The sequence below is a fragment of the Apteryx rowi genome, unplaced genomic scaffold, assembly GCF_003343035.1.
Source record: "Apteryx rowi isolate R43461 unplaced genomic scaffold, aptRow1 scaffold_14, whole genome shotgun sequence".
In the NCBI taxonomy this organism is placed as follows: domain Eukaryota; kingdom Metazoa; phylum Chordata; class Aves; order Apterygiformes; family Apterygidae; genus Apteryx; species Apteryx rowi.
Genome location: NW_020447641.1, coordinates 3,734,624 through 3,756,619, shown reverse-complemented (window position 1 = coordinate 3,756,619; position 21,996 = coordinate 3,734,624). Strand labels below are relative to the sequence as shown.

The window sequence follows — 21,996 nt, the reverse complement described above, 5'->3', positions numbered from 1 at the left end:
TTTCTCCACATTGATCTCTTCTGAAACAGCCCCTTATCCATTGAGCTTGAAATACTCATAGTTAGTTGAGCTCCATAGCACAGTATTAGGCCCATCTCCATGCCTCCCCAAGCATGAAAATAAGTTTTGAAGTAAATTTGGTGTGAAGTTACTAATGGCTGTGGCTACAGTGAACACACTAACAATGAAAAAAGAATTATAGGATTATTTATGTCACTGTACATTTGATTGCAAAGGAGTCTCTAGGGCAAGGTCTTTTATTTTGCTTTGTAGATTCACCCATTTAATAAATATATAGGTATTTTAGATGCCACACTGATAAAATTTTATTGAGGACTGAATGCCTTCAGAACAGTAAACTTGACTACTGTGGGAAAATGAAATATTAATTATGCAGCTCAGCACATTTAGAACTTGCCTATATATAAACACTGCATTGATTTAACTCAATCACTTTATTTAACTGATACAATTTGTGCATGGACAGAGTAGGTAGGTAGGTAGAAAGTCACTGCAATTATCTGATCTGAGGCATGTCTTAATTTTCCTCCACTGGCAGCTATTAGGTCTTACAAACCACAACRTTTAAGTCTTACCCCTAGTTTCTATACTACCTCACACCAAAAACACCTCCCATTTTATTCCTGTAAGCCTTAAAATACCTATATGATGTATTTATTTTACCCAGAGTCCTAGAAATCTTTGTATTTCAGTGAGAGATGTGGAGCCTGTAGATTATTTTGGAAAAAGCTCAATGATTTTGAAAAGACTGAAAATTACACACATTGAGTAAATCATTGTTTTAACTCCTCAGTAGGTGGCAGCACAAAGTTATTTACAATGTCAAATTAATTCTGTACTAAGTAATTTGTTCTTATATTTGCAATAAAAAGCCCTAGTGTAAGATAATTATACCAGACTGAAGAGTTGATAAAAAAAAAAAAAAAATCAAGCTATCTGTTTATTCCAGTTCTTCAGGATCACTTCAGCTGCATCTAGTGTGCTGTCCTTCTGCAAAACAAGGAATATCACTATTACTGTAAGTAGAGAATTCTTGAAAACAGAGTAGCAGTCATGATTATAACATCTGAAATCAATATTTGGCAGATTCATTTGCATCATGTGAATATCCCAAACAGTCAGTTTTACATTAACAGTTATAGCTGCAGATCTGGACAACACAAAGAATTCAATGTTAATACCTTGCAAATATTTTTCAGGTGTATTTGTTAAAAAGATAGTGTATTTTTCTCAGCATGCGCATTATCAAATTTAATGAAAGTGGACACTTTTTACATAAATGCCTGGCATTTATGCAGTAATAACCTTGGCTGCTCTATATTGGAAACATGCTATGCATAGTTTGCTAATCTGTACAGTTAGGATTTTTACATCTCCATACAACCAGTCAAGCTATGCTGTGAACTACTTAAACATAATCCCTCTAAATATGGGTAATCTATCCACTGGCCAGTTCTGTGGCTTGGCTACAACTGCTTAGTCATACAAGTAGCCTTTAACTTGGCCTGATTGGATCTCTTCATACCRGGCAAGCCACGTTTACAACTAGCAAGTTTCATCCTGGTTGTTACTGGCTCAGTTTATATTATAGCCTTTATACCTCATCATAATAACTTAATAACACAAGCAGAAACTCCCCTTCATTAGTGGTCCAAGCTAAGGCTCTGATCTGTACATGGAATAGTTAAGGGGTTGGCACATGTGCCATTATGCTGATTCTGTGACAGAACAGTAAGAATAAGATCTTAGGGAAATAGGTTTGCCAAAGTTTATGTAGCTGCCCCCAAAGTTTTTCAGTATTTTCAAAAACAGACTCAGCAAGTGGGTGAAATGGGAGGAAGAAGAATATGGGAAAAGGAGGTGCTCGCAAAATGACAAGAGTCAGCTAGTTCACAACTTCTCAATTCTGTCTCCTTTAAAAAACACATAAGATTCCTTTTTATGTCTTTATTTTCTTTTGTGATTTGGAGCTTATTTAAAACCCTATGTATTTTCAGGTAAGTGAGCTAAACTTGAAGCTCACCTATTTAATGATTTGTTTTGTTGTTTGAAACTGACTGGACATGGGGTATACCTCTCTACTATACAAAGGAATTAATCCTTACTGTGGATTATAGAAGTCATCTTGATAGATAGTAATGAGATATCTGTGTCATCCACTCTCATTGTCACCACTGGCCAAGAATGTTTTTAAATCAACAGAATAAGCTAAAAAAGGCTTACCCACCCAGTTGTTTTCTTCCTGTTGCCCTTCTTAACCATGTCACCCACATTTAGGACTTAAAGTCCCTCAGCAAAAAGATATTTGAAGCTACTTTATGTTGAATTTTACACCAAGCTAACTTTCTGCTACTAAAATCATAAAACTCAGGAGATCCTGGGAAAAAATGTTACAAGCAGCCTATTGCAGATTTTTACATTCATTGATTTCTATTTTTTGATTCTTCCTGGGACACAAGTTTACCTTAATGAAGCAAAAACGTATATATTTTTCAAACTGCACTTTTGTCTCAGGACCACAGAATGCTGAAAGAGGAATTGCTGAAAGTTTCTGAAGTATAAAACAGAAATATTTGTTATACACAAATAAAAAAATCAGTGTCAAATGATGATTTTACTATTCCATTTTCTAGAACTCTCCCTCCCTACATTCAAGTGAAAGACTAGGTTTGATTTTGCATGCAAAGCTATGCTTAACTAAATTCAAATCACTTTTCTTAGGCAAAACGGTTCAAAGGTACTTGTCTGCAACTAGCATTTAAGTGTGCAGAAGGAACAAAAGTTGGGATTTAAAATGTACTCTGCAGGTTTGTGTTCAGCATACTCAGCAATATTTTAGCCACATCACTTCCAGCAGTTAGCATGAACACCAAACAATATTTTGAATGTAGTATCTCTACTACATTATTTAATAAGTACAGTTACACTTCTCTTGCTTCCAGTAGACAAGCATTTCTAAAACTTTAGAGTATGACTAAGACACCTTACCTTAGATGTTATCATCCATTTGACAAATTTATAATCATAAGGTTGATTCTCCTCCACATYGGAGAGATCCACATCTAAAAAAATTAAATAGAAAACAAACATAACGTTGTAAGACTTCCTAGACTCCAGTAGGAAGGCATTCATTAACAGCACTTTATTATAGTTAATACTTAAGAACAAAGACATATGCTTTTATTAAAAAATGTAATTTAAAAATATGTTTTAAAGATTAAACCAGGCCAACAGATRTGCATCTTTCCACTCTGACCTGAGCATTTGCTTTCCATGAAGAGCAAAATCAGGGATGTAGCTTGGAAGAGAACGATGCAATACTCCAAGAAGTCATCAAGTCTGGATGACTAAGGGACCTGGAGTTTGGAGAGCACTGAAGAATGTCCTTTTTGCACAACATGGACAGCAATAATCACTGCTACTGCTGCAGTTCTCTCATCTGTAAAACTGGGGTATCTATAATTTTCTGACATTGTGGTAGCATTGTGAGGCTCAGCTTTGTTTAAACATTTCTATGTGAATGACAAGTGCCATTAAAACCAGTCAGTGAAAGATATCCAATAAGAAACCATTCCCCTGATGGAATTCTTCCTCCAGAGTTACCATAGTCTGAATTTCCAAAAAGATTTGTAAATTTTGGTGGGCTTTAACAATGTTTAAAAATCAGAATGCCTCAAAGACAGTTCAGCACATGACTTCAGATTAAGGGGGAAAAAGCGAAAGTACAAATGAGTACAAACCCAGGATATTAAAACAGGTACTTGGCTCCCAAATGTTTTCATAATCAAAGAACTTTCAAAAATAGAAATATTTTTACCATCTCCTTTACCCTTCCTATTTGCACATCTCTGAAACCTTTCAAAAGCTTTGCAAAGCAAGGACAGTAGTTAGAATCACAAAGGTTTTGCTGAAGCTTGTAAAATCTACCTCCAGGCTAAGGCCAAACAGAAAATTTCAGTTCCAATTAGTACTTCTGACAATGTTATGAGAAAATGAAATGAGAACATAGTTTAAAATGAAAGTTGCATTCCCATCTTAATATTTGCTTTCCATCCCGTCTGATAAACTTTTTACTAACTTAATGTAGAAACATCAACAATCATAAAGTATCCTCCATCTGGAATGACAGGCTTCAGTCCAACTTCTCGAAGTAGCTGAGCCATCCGATCACGCTTGCCTTCCAGCTCTCGAGACAGCGAGTAAAAATAGCAGTCTGGGTCATCCATGCGTTTATAGTCTATCCAAAAAGCTTGTGCCAAAGCCTCCTGCAAATACAATGTTCAAAATACTCACGTACACTCAGTATACCCATGGACACTCAGGCACTTCCTACTGAAATCATGTGRATTTTGCCTTGATCTGGCTCTCATTAAGAAAATCAGCATATTCAAATGAGACAAGCTACATCCAAATGTCTGTTTGTTTATTTTGTGCTGTGGTAACACCCAAAGCACCCTATCATTTGCTAGGCCCTAATCACACACAGAAGTCACAGTTCTTGCCACAAGAGTTTACAATCTAAATTGAGCTAAGTTTAGCTTTAATTATTGATAATAATAGATCATAGGGTACTAGTAAATAAACTGTGATCTAGTTGATAGAGATAATTCTCAGCAACCCAAAACCTTATTGCAATAACCTTTATTTATAWTTGCTAGGAAACCACTAATACTGTCATGTTTCATGCAAGAAGGAGCAGTTCATAGATAAATGAAGATGCAGGACTGTGGTCTTTTTTCTAAATGTTTGGTCAGATGATCAAATTTGTCTCCTCTTCCAGTACCCCAGAATATATATTTTGACAACTCAAAATTCATTGTTATGGTCAGTATTTTATCATGGTAATGCCTACAGGTTTATGCCAGGCGCTATATGAAAATTACCTCCTCTGCTCTATCTGTACCTACCTGCAATGGAGTTGGGCAAGTATACAGTGTATTTTGCTGAACAACTTGCAAATGTTTTATCAGATGCTGGGGCCCAATAGACCAACCAAGCTAAGGGAGAAAACATGTATATGTTATACTTACAGCAATGGTGTTATTAGGAAYTAACAAAGAATTAAAATTAGCAAATGTCTTAATGTTTTCTGTTTTAAGAATTGGTAGTCAATTTGTTTCAATAAAGAATTCAGTAAAGAGTTGGTTTACACAAAGGTTGCCGAGTGATACCATTAAGAAATTCCAGATGCGAGACAACAGTTAAAATTTGACTCATCCCCATCTCTCAAAGGGTACTAAGCAAACTTGTAACTCTTTATAACAAGAGCTAGAAATCAAACCAAGCACTTATTAGGAATATTGTCCCTAATTATTTTAGAATCTTTCCATCTCATAGGCTCATGGGCCAAAGCTAGTCTGAGCACAAACCAACAGCTCATCACTGAATCAAACAGAATCTAAACCAAATGCAACTCAGATACAGTGTGTCATGGTTCAGTCTGAACACAGATGATGAAGAATTTAGCAGCCAAACGGTTAAACAGTTATGCTTGCTTTCTAATATGTATTTTAAAGTCAAGCAAACTATTATTAAAGATTTTGCAAAGATTTAGACCATTCCAAAATGTAGCATTATAATTTATCATACGTTCAGTTTTTGTGGGATAAAATACTTAAGTGTACAATAATGGTCTGTTACACAGTTTACTAACTGATTTATGGAAATAATCAGATAGTTATTTTAATAACATAATTAAAATAACCATTATCACAATCTGGAAATATCACCACAAAACTGCATATGATAATATCCATGTCTTCTCCAAGAATCTTGACTGGTTTTGAACAAATCATATGGTGTTGATACTTTTTCATATTTTTTCTCACAAGAGCTTATTTATAAAGCAATAAGAACAGGGTTAAAATATGGATRTTCAAGATAGACTTGTTCCATCTGAATATTATCTTCAGATTTTGGAGAGACATCGATTTGACAGAAGCTTTCAAAAGACAGGCCACAAAAATAGTGATTTTTTAAGTGTGATAAATGCATTCTGTTATTTATATAACAGAACTCTTACATTCATTCTTCTTACCTTCCAGCCAGTTACACTATATGTTTTTCCAGCACTTCCTATAGTTATTGTTCTTTCCCACATACCTGGCAAAGTAGCTGTACATAAAGTAAAATTAATTGGTTACRAGCATACTCACTATTCCATATTATTAGAAAAACTGTACTGCCCCTAACTAAGAGCTGCAATATCCTCGTATATCATTGCAGCATATTAAGCAAGCAATAAGAATATTCTAAAATTGTAACTGTAACAAATTAGAAGGAATATATGAGCCAATGAATTTTGGCATGAAAATAAGGTGAAAATTAATGAAAGGAAAAAGAAGAGGTAGAAAATAAGAAAAGGCACAGTCAGTGAAAACTACATGGTAGTTATCGTCAGCTAAGACACATAATTTTTCATAAGGAAGATATGATCTGAGAAGTGGCTACCTTTCATCTCAATACAGTGTTATTTCTGATGCCTGATAATAAGCACCATACACAACATTAACTCAGTCACTGCCAGCCATTTTAACAGAATTGTCCGGCAAACAATTCAGTGTCGCTGGATGTTTCAGAAATCAGAAAGAGAAAAGAATTACTAAGATCTCTAACTCAGAACCCAATGCCATGACAAACAAAACACCAGCAGGGAGAACAAAGATTTTAAGTTTTGTTATATAATTTGAACAGGCATGGCATTTTCAAGCAATAAAAGCAAATGTCTGCAAGGACTGAAGGATGCTCGGAGGCCTGTCTCTGTCTCTGTGTTTGTATCTGCTAGCAAACCAAAAACCTTCGTTTCCTTTCAAGGGAGATGACAGAGTAAAGGTCTCTTCATGCAGTTGCAGGGTTTTTTTTTGTATGCTGCCTCAGGGAAGCTCTAGTTGGACTCTTTAACATAACTAATTTTCGACAGAAACAGATTAATCTAGACACACTGAAGTCTGAGACACAAAGTTAGGTAAGGTCATAAAGTTACAGCAATAGCAGTGGTCAACAGCACGTGGCTCTACCACATTTGTACACCAGAACCATTACCACTGAATCTTGATTGTTAAATCCTCTCTCTAGGGAGACCAGGGGACAAAGGTATTCCAGATGAAAACACTGAATTTCATGAGGAAGTTTTTGTAGCAGTTATCTGCATTAGACCTAAATCATTGCACTTATTTGAAAACATGTATTGTATTTTGCTGAGCACACTTGCCAAGAAGAGAAACAAAACATTTAGCAGAAAAGACTCACATTCCTCTTAGCCCACCCATATTCACTCAACTACCTGGTGACCTTGAAAACAAAAAGGCACTTTGAACAGATGCATCTTCTAGTTAGCTAAGTCAAGAGTATTTATACACGACTTCCTAAAGTCAACCAAACTAGCTCTCACAGACTGTAAAAAGAATTGAATTTCAAAGCGAATGCCCTCTAGCGAGACTGTTTTGCCACACAGTCACAGGAATTCAACCTTGGAGACAGAATGCAAGAGCATTTCAAACAATAGCAGCAGCAGAATGGTGCAGGGGAAGAAGCAGCTCCATTCCTTTTACAAGCATCAAGTTTTAAATAGGGAAATTCTTCCACACCATATGGCAGCATCACTATATGACAACATAATCAAGTTTGACCAGAATTTAAAAACTAACAAACTAACAAAACCTGTTAAGATATAAGCCTGTTAGCTGGGCTGGCACTCAGCTTGTTGGGATGTTTGTTCAGAATCCTCAGATATAATATGGGATCTCTAAATATGCCAGTGCAACTCTAATCATTACTTAGAGGAGGTTTACAGTTTAAAAGAAGTTAAATAATGATGAGAGACGTGATGAAGCATTTTACACTAGAGAAAACTACCTCAGTGACAGCACAAAGACTATGCTCATTTTATGATCTGCAACCCCTGCTAAATTATATTAAAGAACTACCATCGCACCCTGCGAATTGATGCAATATCCATTTTGCATCTCTCACAAAAGAGGTGTCACTGCATTTGATGGAACATATAAAGGTTAATATGGAAACACTGGCGCTTCTAAACCATGAAATATCTTCATTTTTTCTTGGGTTATCTTCATGCAAACTTATAAAATCTAAGAAATTGAAGTTAACAAGAGTAGATATTATTTCTTTTACTGAAATAACATTATTGTTTACAGTTTTACCCTGAAAGTTTTATGGTCATTTTAACAATGAATTTAAAGATGATTTCATTGGATCTATTAGAGCGTTTGTTCCTAAACTCAGCTGCCTAACTGTCCAAGCTTTAACTTGCATTGCAAAAAACACTTTTGATGATATTTTAAACAACAGAATGCCTTTTGCTCAACTGGAAATGATTTGAAGTATTACAATGATAATACTGATATTAACGAACAACAGAGTTACTATATCTTAAGAACTCACCACCTGTCCACTGAGACAAAGTATAACTGACAATGCGAGTGTTCAGACCTCTTCCCATTGCAAAGGGAAACGGATTACCTTAAACCACCCACAGAGATTTTGGTTCTGAGGACAGCTATTTGCATGAACTACCTGTTAAGCCCATGAAGAAAGCTTTATGCTAACTCACTTTACTTTGTAATTGGAACAGGATAAGGCATGCATAATCAGTTACTGTGGTAACTTGTTAGGATAAACTGACTCAGATCACTTCCTATCACATGAATGTACCCAAAAYGTCCCCGTTCCTCCTTGTTTGAAAGTCTTCTGGAAGGCGTTACTATCAAGCCACCACAACATCTGTGAAATTAGGGCACTTCTAAATAGACTCATAGCCTACGCATGGCCAATACAATCAATGTACTGCAGCTGTATGATCAGCAACTATGTAGCTGAGTGAATAAGTATTGCAAGGTCATTTAGATACAATTTGCTTGTTATTATTTATAAGAAAGAGTTTTTACAGGGCCACTTCCAGGGTAGCCCTCACTAATGAAGAGTTTATTTTACTGTCATTTTAGAGATAGGGAGCTGAAGCAAAGAAACAAAGTTATTCAGCATTAGATCAGTGGCCCAGCCAGGAAAAAAGCTAAGCTTTTATGTCTAAGTTATATTTATGCCTTCTGATTTCATTGTTTAATCTCAACAAGACGGCTTTGTTGTACCCTGCTGAAATCTGCCTTCATTATGACCATAAGCACTTCTTAAAAGATAGTTCATGCAAGATGATACCTTCAGAAATGAAATGTCTGTACATACAAGAAAGAAATCTTTTACTTTAGTCAGCTCAAATACATCAACAGATCCCAGCTAAGATCCCAACCCTAGAAACTTTTACACATACGCTTAACTGTAGCACATGTAGCTACAGTCCTACATATGTAGTATATGTATGACGTATATTTCACTAACACTGCTCATGTTCGCAGGACTGGGGAAGGAAATTAGGTAACCTGCACTGGATCCACCGTTCTGGGTCAACGGGAGTAATTCCATTAACTGCAGTGGAACCTGGATAAGGCATTAAGAGGCAAAACAACACTAGGGTCACTGACGTGACAGCATGATTGGTTTTCTGGCTTGTCCTTGCAATGGTGCTTTAGCCCTATAGCAATACTGCCTGAAGACTAGAATACTTTCACACCGCCCACACAGGGACTTCATCAAATGCAATGTCCATTATTTTAACACTGTCTCTACACTTTGGACAGTGTTAGCACACTAGCTCTCCACAATCTTTCACTTTATACCTCTTTTGATTTTTTAAACAGTGGAGCAAAAATGATGGAGTTCCTCATTATACACTTCCCTCATTGATAATCTCTAGGTTTAATTCCTCTTCCTTTTATTAGCTCTGCAGCAAAGCACAGTCCAGTATATATACATGAACAGCAGTTACACTTGTCATGGCAACAAAGTAACTGAATAAGGATGCAATATTCAAATGATCATAACTGATTTATGAGTATCAGTCCCCCTGGTTTCTACAGATGTCTGCTCCTAAGTCACTTTAGAGCTTTCGGAAATTCTATCCTTACTCTTCAAAATATTGTTGAGAAAAGGGAGGGGCTCGTCTCATTAGAGTCGAATCATTTTAAAACAGACAAAGCTTGAAGTATGAACTTCTTGCACCAACCATTATCTCCGAGAGGCATGTTTACGACACCATTCCACATCCACCTCTAAGATGCCACAAAAAATCAGTACCTATTTTAATGTGTTTATTTCCTTTGTAGACCAGCCATTCATACACCTCGTCACTGATGCACAGCGTATCATGCTTAATACAGAGATCAGCTATCATCTGGAGCTCTTCTCTGGTAAATACCTGGGATGCAAGAAAGTAAGGGCCAATGTATTAATCACAGTATTCAAGGCATACTCTGAAATTATAGCAATGTTAAAGCAGGACTCTTACCTTGCCTATAGGGTTGTGCGGGGTATTCAGAATAATTGCTTTTGTTTTGGAATTAAATTTATTTGCAAGTTCAGTGGGATCTAAGACCCAATCAGCACTAGATGCAGAGTTTCCATTATTTTTCTAAAATAAGAATAAATACCACACATGTTACAGTCTAAACAGAGATACCCAGCTTATGGCCCCTCAGATCCTGTCCCCTAACCATATGTGCTAACTTCTCCAACCTGCCCTGCTATCCCAGGAGGAGCTTACAGCTAAGAACAAGATAAATTAGGATGACAGCAGCAGTCCTCTCTTGGCTACTGTCTGTCTTAGGGTCTCCCCAGGAATAGATAAGGTTATCCTCACACTATTTAGCACATACACAGTGAGTAGACTGGTTTCCAGGATCTGGTTACACACACGCTGACCATATAGCATGTAATGCAGGAAGTCCAGTCACATTACAATAAAGTATATGGCCTTCCCAGGCACTAGAAAGTATGTGCTTGCTTGGCTGGAAGGACTGATCATCACTGGACCAGAACTTCAGGTCTTCCCCTCCTCCTTATCCGCAAGGAAATAGCCAAAGAGTTAAAAATCTGTGCCATTCAGGCTCTGGAGTTTCTGCAGTATCACAGGAGGATGACAGAAGTTTGGGTCAGTGTCTGCAGAAAGCAAAGACCACGGCCACACTAACTCTCTGACACCCGCATGTTACTGGGAGGGAGCAAGACCAAAAACAAGGGTGTGAAACAAAAAATACATGAAGGAATCCCATCACATTCAAAGCCACCCTAGCAGGAGGGCACCCAGAATAGCCTCACCTACTCCCACTGCATTCCTGGAGGCTTTCTGATTGCGTGTTCTTCTGATTTCACAGTGTTCAAACAACAGTCCAACCCAAAGAGCCCCTCAGCCAGGAAGCAAGGCTGCCAGTCACCCAAGCCAACAGTAATAGTATCAGCACTCTGTGTCCAGAACAATCCCTGCAAGCTTCCAGCATGTTGTCAGCGGTACCAAGCAACCAGATGGTGTCAGCTCTGTCTCCTCTCTTTGCCAGTGTGCCAGCACAGCAGCTTCCCCAGCACGGCAGGGCGACACATGCTTGCTCTGATCCCACCACCCTGGACTGTTCCAAAGAACTGAAGCCTTCTGATCCTTTCACAACAGCCAGCTAACAGATTTATCAGTGAAGTCACTCTTTGAAAATTAACCCATACCAAAATTATTCCTTTTTACCAATAAACAAACAGTAATTCTAGTACATATGGCAAATATGTCTATTGCATGATCGCTCCTAATTTAGGAAGCAGATTTTGGAAAAGGAATGATATTCTGTCATTACAGGAGTTGCTGAGCGGATCAGAAACCAAATCTTTTAAAGAACAGCAGGTACACAAACTGCAGTGATATGTGATCACCCTTCCTTTATTTGCAATGAAAACGTTTTTCCGATGGCATCCCAAAAAGGAATCTTGATCAGCTTTCAGAATGCACAAACTAAAGTAGATGAGAAAGAATGCCCTACCTTTTCCTACACTAATAAAATATTCTATCTGTAATGTTTTGGGTTATTATCACCTCAGACTTACACTATAGCAATTTATCTCATTTTAATATAATTGGGTATTATGAAAAACTATACAAAAGAGTATCTCCTACAAGGTGTTCATAAAACTTTATTGGGTATAGAAGAGATGTTTTATAGGATAAATAATTTTTAAAAAGCTACTCACATTTCTCAAAGGGATAAAAACAGGCTTTGCACCCGCCATCTTTACCATTGGCTCATAACAGTCAAAAAATGGCTCTATTATTAATACCTGAAACAACAATCACCAGTATCAGAAACAAAGAAATTGCAGTGCATGATACCATCATATTTTCAGATTTATTTTGGTGACATAACTTGATAGCATTTCTCACACTCCATCCTGATCTAACATTGCAAATGTTCCTTCTGTTAGGACATCATATAGCAATACCCTCAGTCTAAGTGTGATTAGTACTACTCATTTTAGACAACAGATAGAGTTCTTCTAGAGTTACACAGTACAGCTTGTAGCATACGACATTAGGAGTGGTTGGTCGTACAGGCAGATGTGAAGGGGCAAGGCAAAGATGAACAATAACAATGGCAAATGGCTGAGTCATAGCAGGCCACCCTAATTCCATGCACGAAATCCCAGGTGAAATTAAGTATGCACATGCTATGTAGGATGCGAGGTTTTGTTCTGAACACATTGGTTCTACTATGCAGCATCCAGTATTATTCTTATGCAGTTAAGACATATTTAGGGCGCACTGGCCTATCATGTCCAATGATAGCTGGACACACTTGATCTGAGAATGTGCAGTAGCCACTAGTTTGATATTTCCAAGTATCTACAAGTCCCAGAAGAAYGGCTAAAGACCTCAAAGTTTATCAGAAGAAAACGTTCAGGTAGGAAGAGAGGACAAATTCAAAGAAAATTTTATAGAGGCTAGCCCTATGTAAGAGGAAAATTAAAAAAAACAAAACCAAAGGCCAATAGTAGACAACCATAAAAAAAAGAAGTGAATATCAGAGCAACAGAGAAGAAAGAGAAGATACAGATAAGAACACATTACAAAAGTAAAACCAATAAAATACTGAAAGGAAAAGGCATGACAAAAGAAAAAGCTCTTGTCCACTGCAGACATAAGTAAACATTCCCCCAAAATAACTTTTCATATCATTAGCAAAGAGGCAGAGATCAGCAGTGAAGGGATGAATCATCACAGTTAATACAGTAAATAAATGATCCTTTCTTTAAAAATGTGTACTTTTTCCCCTGCTATGCTGTAACCATGCAATAGTCCAAAAGAGCACTTGATATATAATGGTTATTCAAACACCACAAATACTTTGTGCCAGACTTAGTTTTCTGTTGCAAACAACAGCCCACAAGTTTTTTCAAACAAGAACTTAATGAGTGTTGTGTCACCAAACAGTAAGTGATATAGAAACTGCTACAGTTATCGTAAGTATGAAAGGGGTTTGTAAGCAGGTGACTGGTAGGAAAGACATCCAGCATCTCCTAACCACAGCTTCTGAAACTGTAAGACAGATGTTCAGAGGTCTGAATTACTTCCTGCAACAAGTCAAACTAATGGAGTTCAAAAAGCAACCCCAACATAACTGCAAATGAAAAAATAGGCAAATTCTCATTTCAGTGAGTGTAAGTAAATATTTCTAATAAAAACTTACTTCATCTCCCTCTTCAATCAATGCCTGTACTGTACTAAAGAGAGATCCATATCCTCCCACTGTCACCAAGATATCTGTGAGAGGGTCAATCTTCCTTCCACAAACTCTCTCGTACACCTGAGACAAGGCTTTCACCAGCAATGGATGTCCCTGTTAAAAGCAAAGAAATGCAACTGATCAGTGTGTTCCTTCTTAGGTAAAAAGCCAAGTGTTACTGACAACGTATAAGGGCCATGTTTGATTTTTTTCACATGTATCAAAATAATACATTTTAAAATAGAAAAATACAAGATGGGCCTTCAGTGTTAGTGGGTTTTAACAGGTAGCGTGCTTTAAAGAAGTTTTTGCATGTTGGGGAAGAAAAGTGGGTTCAATTCCGTCATTTCTACTAGGAAATTCTTTGTAAATCTGATGCTTTTGAATTTCTATCTTATCATCACATTTCAGGAAAGCTCCCAGCAGCCTAAAGAAGAGCTGGAACAAGAGACAGAGGAGAGGAGAAAATGCTTTCACATCACTTCATCCTCACCCTCTTTAGAGTCTCTTTCCTATCTGCCCATGTCTCTCTCTGAAGCTGTTTCTGTTTATTTCCCCATCTCAACTAAAAATTCTTTGGCACAAGGGAAATGTTTGAATTCTGTTTATGTACTGCTGATACACAGCACTTATGAGCAGAATGATAATTCAAATAATGATATCCCAAATCTCAGAGCACCATTTGCCATTTGTGTCCCCTACAGGATCACAAAGGTTAGYTTATTCTTTCCAAAGTATGCAAAGAACAAGAAAACAAACAGGAAATAAAGCTCATATACAATACGGAAATAAGAAGGCACAGCTCTGTTACTCAGGAAAACTACAGGTTTCCTGTTGTGAAATTTTTTTCTTTTTTTGGATACTTGGTAGAAAGAGAGAAAGGAGCTCAATGAAAAAAATGCAGCTATAAAAAAAATCCTTCTCTAAAATATGAACACTGAAGGTACAAAATTATGAACCCTTTTGTAAACAAAAACATTACCATAAATTAAAGCTTGCCAATCATTGTTGATTCAAATGACTGCCACTTCTTGCCATGAGTGTGTCAACTACACAGGAATGCTGCACCACCCAAGTCATGTGAGGTCACTCTACAGGCCATAGCCCTGCAGTCAGTGAAAGGTCTAAGCACTGCAGAAATTGAGACAATGTCTCAATTATCAAATGGATGTGCATCACTCATATTCGTCCCTCCCATATTTGCTATCCATAAATATTGTGGATAGCTCAAAAACCTTCCTAGTGCAGAAGGTTTAGAAGAAGTTCAAAAGCTGAAGATGTGAATAGTGGTAAAAATTCCTCTTTAATTTCTATCAATAGTATAATATTTCTGAAAATGCTCATAATTATCATAGGAATTACCAAGTTGTTTGGGACTAAGGAACAAAGTGAYAGAAAAATTGAATAATTGCATGCATTGGCAAAATTGTACTTATCCCTGATTTGGAAAATTTGGGGGGGGAATCAGTCAGCAGATATTTGTTGGAAGAGACTGTAGCCGATGCTCTCTGTAACCTCTCCCCTGCGTCAAAGTTCCTCCATAACATTGCCCAGACTTCTGAGGAAATTGCTAAATTGTGAGAAAGAGCTTTGAGAAACTCTCCAAGAAGATAAGAAAGGTAAAATTACAGACAGACATATGACTATTGAGATGAGGATTGTTAGTAGATCAAGGATCCAAGAGGAAAAACCCGACATGGAAAGGTATAATACCCTAAAGGAAAAACCACTCAGTGTCATTAGTGCTGACAGTTTCTGGGGATGATGGCAAATCAGTAACACAGGATCCCTTCCAGGGCTGGGAGCTGTGGAGACTCACTCTTCTCCTCAGTGATGCCTGCATGGCCAGCAAAGACTTTTCAGGTGTCTTATTGGGGGTGGTGAACATGCTAATGTTTACTCCAGAAGTTCAATAAACCCCAACTATCTTTTGTGTGTGTGTGTCAGCCATTAAACAATTGCTTTATACTTTCAAGTTATACATATATACCCCAGTTATACATATACCCCCAGGGTAAAACAGAGTGCCCAAACAAAGTGACCCAAAGCGGGATGGTATTAAGACTGCATTCAGTGGGGATTTTTTTCTCCATTCTTGTCAGGGCCCTCAGTGCACTAACAGGCCTTACTGGTCCTGACCAGCCTCACCTGGGGCCTCCACCCATCGCTGCCCACGGGCCCAAGGGCTCCATTTCAGCTCAGCCTGGGGCCGCCAGTCCCTGCCCAAGCTATGCTGTAGAGTGCTGGTCTCCAGCTTGCCTGTGCTGATGCAGTCCTTGACCTGTGGACTGACTCCCTGGCTTGACCTTGGACCTGCCTTGTCACCATGGATTTGCCTGGTGATCACTGGGGTGTGTTTGACCTCGGTTGCTGTCACCAGGCCTCATCCTGACCTGCAGATTGACTTCCTGGCTTGACCTCAGACCCACCCACCATAAACTTGCCGAGGCTGATCTCAGCTGCCTTCTCTGAGCCTGCCCTGCTTGTCTTGCTCAGGTGCTGCGGGACTGGGCCTTGGCTGGTGAGGCCCCTGCCCTGCCAGCTGTGTTAGCGTGCTCAGCTCCCTGTCCCTTCAGGTGCTGCTGGCCCTCGCTGCTCTCTGCCAGTTCTCACGCATGCAAATTCACAGAGAACAGGCAAAAAGCTATGGTGAAATACACAAACAACAACTCCACAACTACCTACACAGTCACTGGCTCACCAGCTCTATGCAACAATGCTTTCCTACCTGTGGCTGCATAACACAGTCCTCTAGAAACATATTAGACCGTATATAAACAGACTTCCTAGGTTCTTGTAGCAATCCTGACACATTATTCTCAACTGGGCAACATGGTTTATCTTTACCACAAAATTTGAGAAAGACAAACCAAATAGGACAAGGAAGTAGTCATACTAAACCAGAGCAATAGTCCACTTTAATATCCTGCCTTGGAGAATGACAAACGCCACGTGCTCATACTCAGCTCAAGAGGTAAATTCTACATGTCAACTTGTACAATGGATAGCGACTATCATTCAGGGCATAAACTTACTGTTTTAATTACTTCCTAATCCCCACTGAAACCTACTGAATGTTATGGGTGAATCTCTTCCTGATTCTAGAGGTGCTGTCTCAGCTGATATCAAGTATGTCTTTCTCATTCTACGATGCTCCTATGGATTCAGGTTTATACTGAGCAAAATCAGAGGCAAATGTATAATTTATATTCTTTGTGCTATGAATAGACTTGGTATGAATCTTCAGTGACAATCGATCCCACATGCACACTACCATATTGATCTTGCTGAAGGATTCTGCCTTTAAGAACCCTACATGGAGGATGTTGGTTAGTAGCTGACAAATCTACTAGAAAAACTACATTTCAGATGTAAGAGTATGAACTACGGATATAACCAATCTAAAGCAAAGTCTTGTATTTTTCTACATGGTAAGATTTCCACCCAACTTGGGCCCCCAAGTTCCACGGTACTTACAAAACCCCGTGTGTACTGGTTCAGTCTGTCTGCTGCTGCTGCCTTTGCCAGCTCTTCTTTAACATAGCTGGGAGGGGATATATCAGGAAGGCCTTGACCAAGATTAACAATTGAGGGATCTGCTGCCACCTTTGTAAATTCAACCCTAAAGGGAAAAAAAAGTTCTAAATTTGACATACAAGATAAAATTGTCCTTTACATCATCAGCATTAAAAGGCAAAAAGAAGTGTTTCAGATCGCCAAATTCAGAGCAGGGGAAACAGCTTCAAGTAAAAGTGCTTACACTGAGAAGCTGGGGCTGGGACAATGTTAAGTAACCACAGCAGTCAGAGGGAACTTAATAAAGGTTTATTTTCTGCATCCACACAATAATTTTCTTTCCAGCAAAGCTGCGTTCAGATGGGCGCACACACAAACATATAGTAACCCTGGATATGAGCAGAAATGAAACACTATCCTCTTTGCAAAATGAGGTAGACCTAACTAGAACAGGAGCATTAAATGATTTAAAGGCTAGATTTTGTCAAATGAAGGTGTTATTTAAACTATCCAGTCATCTCAGAGCATTGTAATTTTTTTTTTTTGAGTGATTTTAGGCAACAGACTGTTTCAGGTTGTTCATTAACTGTTCCTAGTACCCTGTCAAAAACTAACTTTAGAATTCTTGATCAATTTTTTTTCCTTGTTTCATGGGTAAGCTTTGCATTCTACCCTTTCCTCACTGCCCAAATGTTAACAAGATTTCAAAAAAAAATACAGCTTCACAATTCTGTAAAATAAATAGAAATTGCTAACAATGAGTCCCAGGCAGGATGACCAAAGCACCTTGTGTGTGTGTTACACGTACACACACATACATACAACTAGCATGTGTATATATACACACATGTACAACTAGTGCAAGCCCAATATGGTGCTGTTATCAACTAACAAAATCCCATTTTTGTCAGTGATGGATTTAATATTGATTTGAGACTAATTTAATACCTAGGAAAAGGTATATTGAAAATAAGGGGCCATATTCTAAAGACAAGTATAGTGGTTAAAAAAAAGTCCTATTCATGTTTTCAAAAAAGCAAGAATAATTGAAATACATTGTTTAACAAAATTAATATTTAAATTTGAAAGTCTGCTATACCACCATGCCCAAGAGTTATACTTGTCTTATGTGGTTTACTAGAYATCCAGAAACCTAAGCCTAATGGTTAAAGCTCAAGAAAAAGAAATAATTCACAACTTTAACAGAACTTGTTTCATTGCTTCTATCCTTTAGGCAGGTGCCAAATATATTTCAGGAGAGACAGGGAGTGCTATATACCTTTGTGGTGCTTATTGGCAATAATTATTAATTCAGAAAGAAAATATATCAGCCATTTTCTGAAATTTGCAGATATTTTTCTTTTACTTACCACACATTGCTATCAAGGCCTTCAATTCGTCTTGTGTTTTTGTGTTTGAAGGGCATTGTCTGCAAGATCAAAATATACAGACAGAAGAGTTTTGTTAAGAAAGACAAAGTGCTATATTGTTGGATTCTGCATGACACACTCCTTCATGCTTTTTCAAATATACCATTGCCAGCTGAATTCAGTAGTTACACAAAATTATAGACATGGTCTTTCATCAAAGCTTCTATAATAGCTTGAATTCAGACTAACATGAAAATACACAAAAATGGCCTAAATTCTCATTCATCATTATCTAAACCCACTGAACTTAGAACAAGGTTGGAGCAGTGGCATGATTTAGCTCAAAAGCTTTAAAAGATGACCTAGAAAGAAAAAAATATGGTTTGAACATTCTTTTTCTTTTTTTAGGATACACTAAAGACTTAAAGACAGAGATATTTCTGGCCCAATTCCTGCCTAATCCAGTTTGGAAAGCATGTTTTCTATGTAATTATATTTGTAAAACTGATGAGTAACTGGAAAATAGGAAAGGCATTTCATCTTTTCATTCAGACTATTAAAACTTTTAAATATTTATTTGCAACACAGCAAAACCACATTAGAACCTAAGTTTTGCTATATATTCAGCTCTTCCATTAAAGTCTTAGAAAACTACTTTAGAACAGACCTTCATTGAATCCTCCCTATAAAGGCAGATAAAAATGGATTGACATGTCTAGTATTTTTAAGCTAAAAAAAGAAAAGAAAGTTAGGAAAAACTTTCTTGGATTTATTTGTACGTATGGACAAAAAAATAAGGCAGCACAAGCCCATTTCTATCTTTGTAAACTATCCTGATACTGGAAAGAAATTAATGAGGCAAATCAGTCCCTGATACTCAATACTCCAGACACTCAGACTACTGATTTTAGTGACTTTTACCACTGCTAGCTACTGTTGTCTGAAAGATTCAAAAAGCATACTCTAGCCTCTATTATCTGAGAAAGAAAAACATTGAGTTACCATTACAGCCAAAGTCTCAGCTTTGAATCAATGGGAATGACTCGTATTAGAAGTGTTTCACAGGCACACGTTTGCCTGTTTATGACAATGAAGTTACCATATACATAATGATTTGAAGAACGGGAAGCTATAAAATTAACATACTTCTCTGTTCACATGTCTTCTCTGAGGATCTGATTCTGACCTCATCTGTGAGACACAAACACCAGAGGAATCAAGCACAGAACACCTTTCATTTATCCTCAGAAAGAAAATAATCCATTTAGGACAACTGGACAGCTGAATTTGTAATTCTTGACACAGGACATACACCATGGTTAAGAGGGAGCTCTTACTAGGTAATATGAACTGCATCTACTCAGAAATGCACATATGGTTTAGAAGACGAATCCAGTGTTGGTATCCTGGTAAATATGATTAATGTCTGGCTGTACTATACGAAATCAGTAACCCAGGCATAACTCAGTGAGCCCTCCCCTTTTTCACATGCTAGACTACTCATACTACAAGGAATGAGAAGTCTTACCCTGAATCTTTCCAGTTAGCAGTGAGAATTCTGTGTGTTCGTATGGGCAACTCTTCTTGAAATTGTTTTAATTTGATAAAAGCTAAAGGCTTGTCAACTGCAGGACTTTTATCACTAAACATAAGGTAAATCTTAACTGTATTAAATAACTTTCCCTAGCTAAAATGTATTGACAAATAAAATAAGCCTTTACCTAATGAAGCTCTCATACCATTTTAAGTTAGTTTTTAACGATTCAAGCCTTCTTGTTTACTTTTTCTCGTGTCTTGAAACTAGTTATGGAACACAATAGGTAGAGCTGTGTTAATTTTCAGGCTTTCACAGATTCAGTTTAATGTGAGGTTCAGGGTCAGGTCCAGTGCATTCCTTTACTTTGAGAAAGTCAACCAATTAGCTGACATTTTAAAATCATTCATTAAGTAGAATTCTTTCTTCTAGAAGGTCATGAGAATTCTTTGGATTCTTTTTTTGTTTTGGTCCAGTTATGTCATCACTTGATAATCTTCAAGCCATTTTTAGGTACGGGTTAGCATCTCAATTAGTTTAAGCACATGAGGCATTTCCCCATCAAGCTCTAGCTCTGTGACCTTCTGCTTTCCCTAACACTGATCATTTTAGACAGAAAGTCAGGTGCTGCTCCTATTTATCTTTCTTCATAATACAAAGAAACTTGTGGTCAAAGTGAATGGCAGTTTAATACTGACAGAAGCAAATACTTTTACATTGTGCATAATTAAACTGTGAAATTCAATGTCAAAAGCTACAACTGAAGCCAAGAGCTTGAGAGAATTAAGAAAAAAAAAAGAAAAGAAAAAAGGGATAAGATATCAGCATGGTCAGTGAGAACATCCAACTACATTAAATAGATCACAAATACTTACAGCATATGAAAAACTGACTCAGGCAAAAGTGGCTCGAAAGTGGCTTGCATGTTAAAAGAAAACTTCTCATATGGGCAACCTATGCTCTAACTGCCCTATGTAAAGGTTGAACACCTGTTTCGGAAGATCTGACAGGTGCCTTGGTTGACACAAGTTGTTGACTAGGTGAACTCTTGCTCTGACCTGGGAATGCAATTTATATTCCAATGCTCTACATGCAGTGAAGCGTGTGACCTCCAACCACTTATCATGTTGCAAAGCTCCGTTTTCTTTCAGCAAAACCAGAAGACTTAAAATGAAGTTACACAATCTCATAAGCAATTAAGCTGGGAAATTAAGATGAGTCTGTATAAAATAAAGTTTAAGCTCCATCTTTAAAATTGAAAGGTATACACACAGCAATAATTGCCAAATTCCATTGCGCTTGTATGGTTAAATATTTGACTGATTTGAGTAACTTATTTTGGTCTAGATATTAAATGTTGGAGCAATAAAACAAGAAGTAAAGAAAATACAGCTATAGAAAACAATGTTTTGTAGACTTCCTCAAATAGCATCAACGAATTCTTAACTGCCTGACAAAAATTAATTCAAAACCAAAGTTGGACCCAATCTAATGTGTATTTACTGGCAACTTTACAAAATTAGTGCATCTCTAAGATACTACATGAAATAATTTAATCTATGAAGTTCAAGGAATACTTACTGCGAAGGCTGAAAACCTGATGGATTTGGAAGGCAAATCTCTCTGTAGTAGGTGTGTTCTAATGCCAAGGCAACAGAAGCTTCGTGAAGCAAAAAGCATGCCTGCACAATAATTAAATAAGTAAACTGAAAAATACTTACAGCCCCCGGGAATGAGTTTCCTACACATCACTAAGCAATTTTAAAAGCTCAGATCTTCCTCTCTCTTCCCTTCAATGATTTTCTTTCACTGAAATCAGTTCTAGAAAATTATTACCTTATCATATATCTAAACATAGAGGACAAAACTTTTTAACTGACCGGGCTGCAGAATGTTTCTGAGGAAGGTTTCCTCTATTTGCTAGCACTGATCTTTTCCTTGAATG

At 37.4% G+C, this 21,996-nt stretch overlaps 1 protein-coding gene across 2 annotated transcripts; it reads right to left on the bottom strand.

Moving 5' to 3' along the window:
* Positions 1–702: 702 nt before the first annotated feature.
* Positions 703–21,731, bottom strand: KYAT3 (kynurenine aminotransferase 3). 2 transcript variants are annotated; one of them, XM_026057631.1, is made up of 14 exons: positions 21,633–21,658; positions 19,664–19,708; positions 18,518–18,576; positions 17,109–17,253; positions 13,596–13,745; positions 12,103–12,189; positions 10,382–10,504; positions 10,171–10,291; positions 6,059–6,135; positions 4,929–5,018; positions 4,100–4,286; positions 3,010–3,083; positions 2,486–2,572; positions 703–1,011 (listed from the first exon to the last, which is right to left on the bottom strand). In XM_026057631.1, exons 2-14 carry the CDS (start codon positions 19,706–19,708, stop codon positions 949–951), a joined length of 1,308 nt encoding a protein of 435 aa, XP_025913416.1. In that variant the 5' UTR covers positions 21,633–21,658; the 3' UTR covers positions 703–948. The 2 variants fall into 2 exon arrangements, with proteins under 2 accessions (XP_025913416.1, XP_025913415.1); XM_026057630.1 differs by lacking the exon at positions 19,664–19,708 and having other exon boundaries at positions 21,633–21,731.
* Positions 21,732–21,996: the final 265 nt, after the last annotated feature.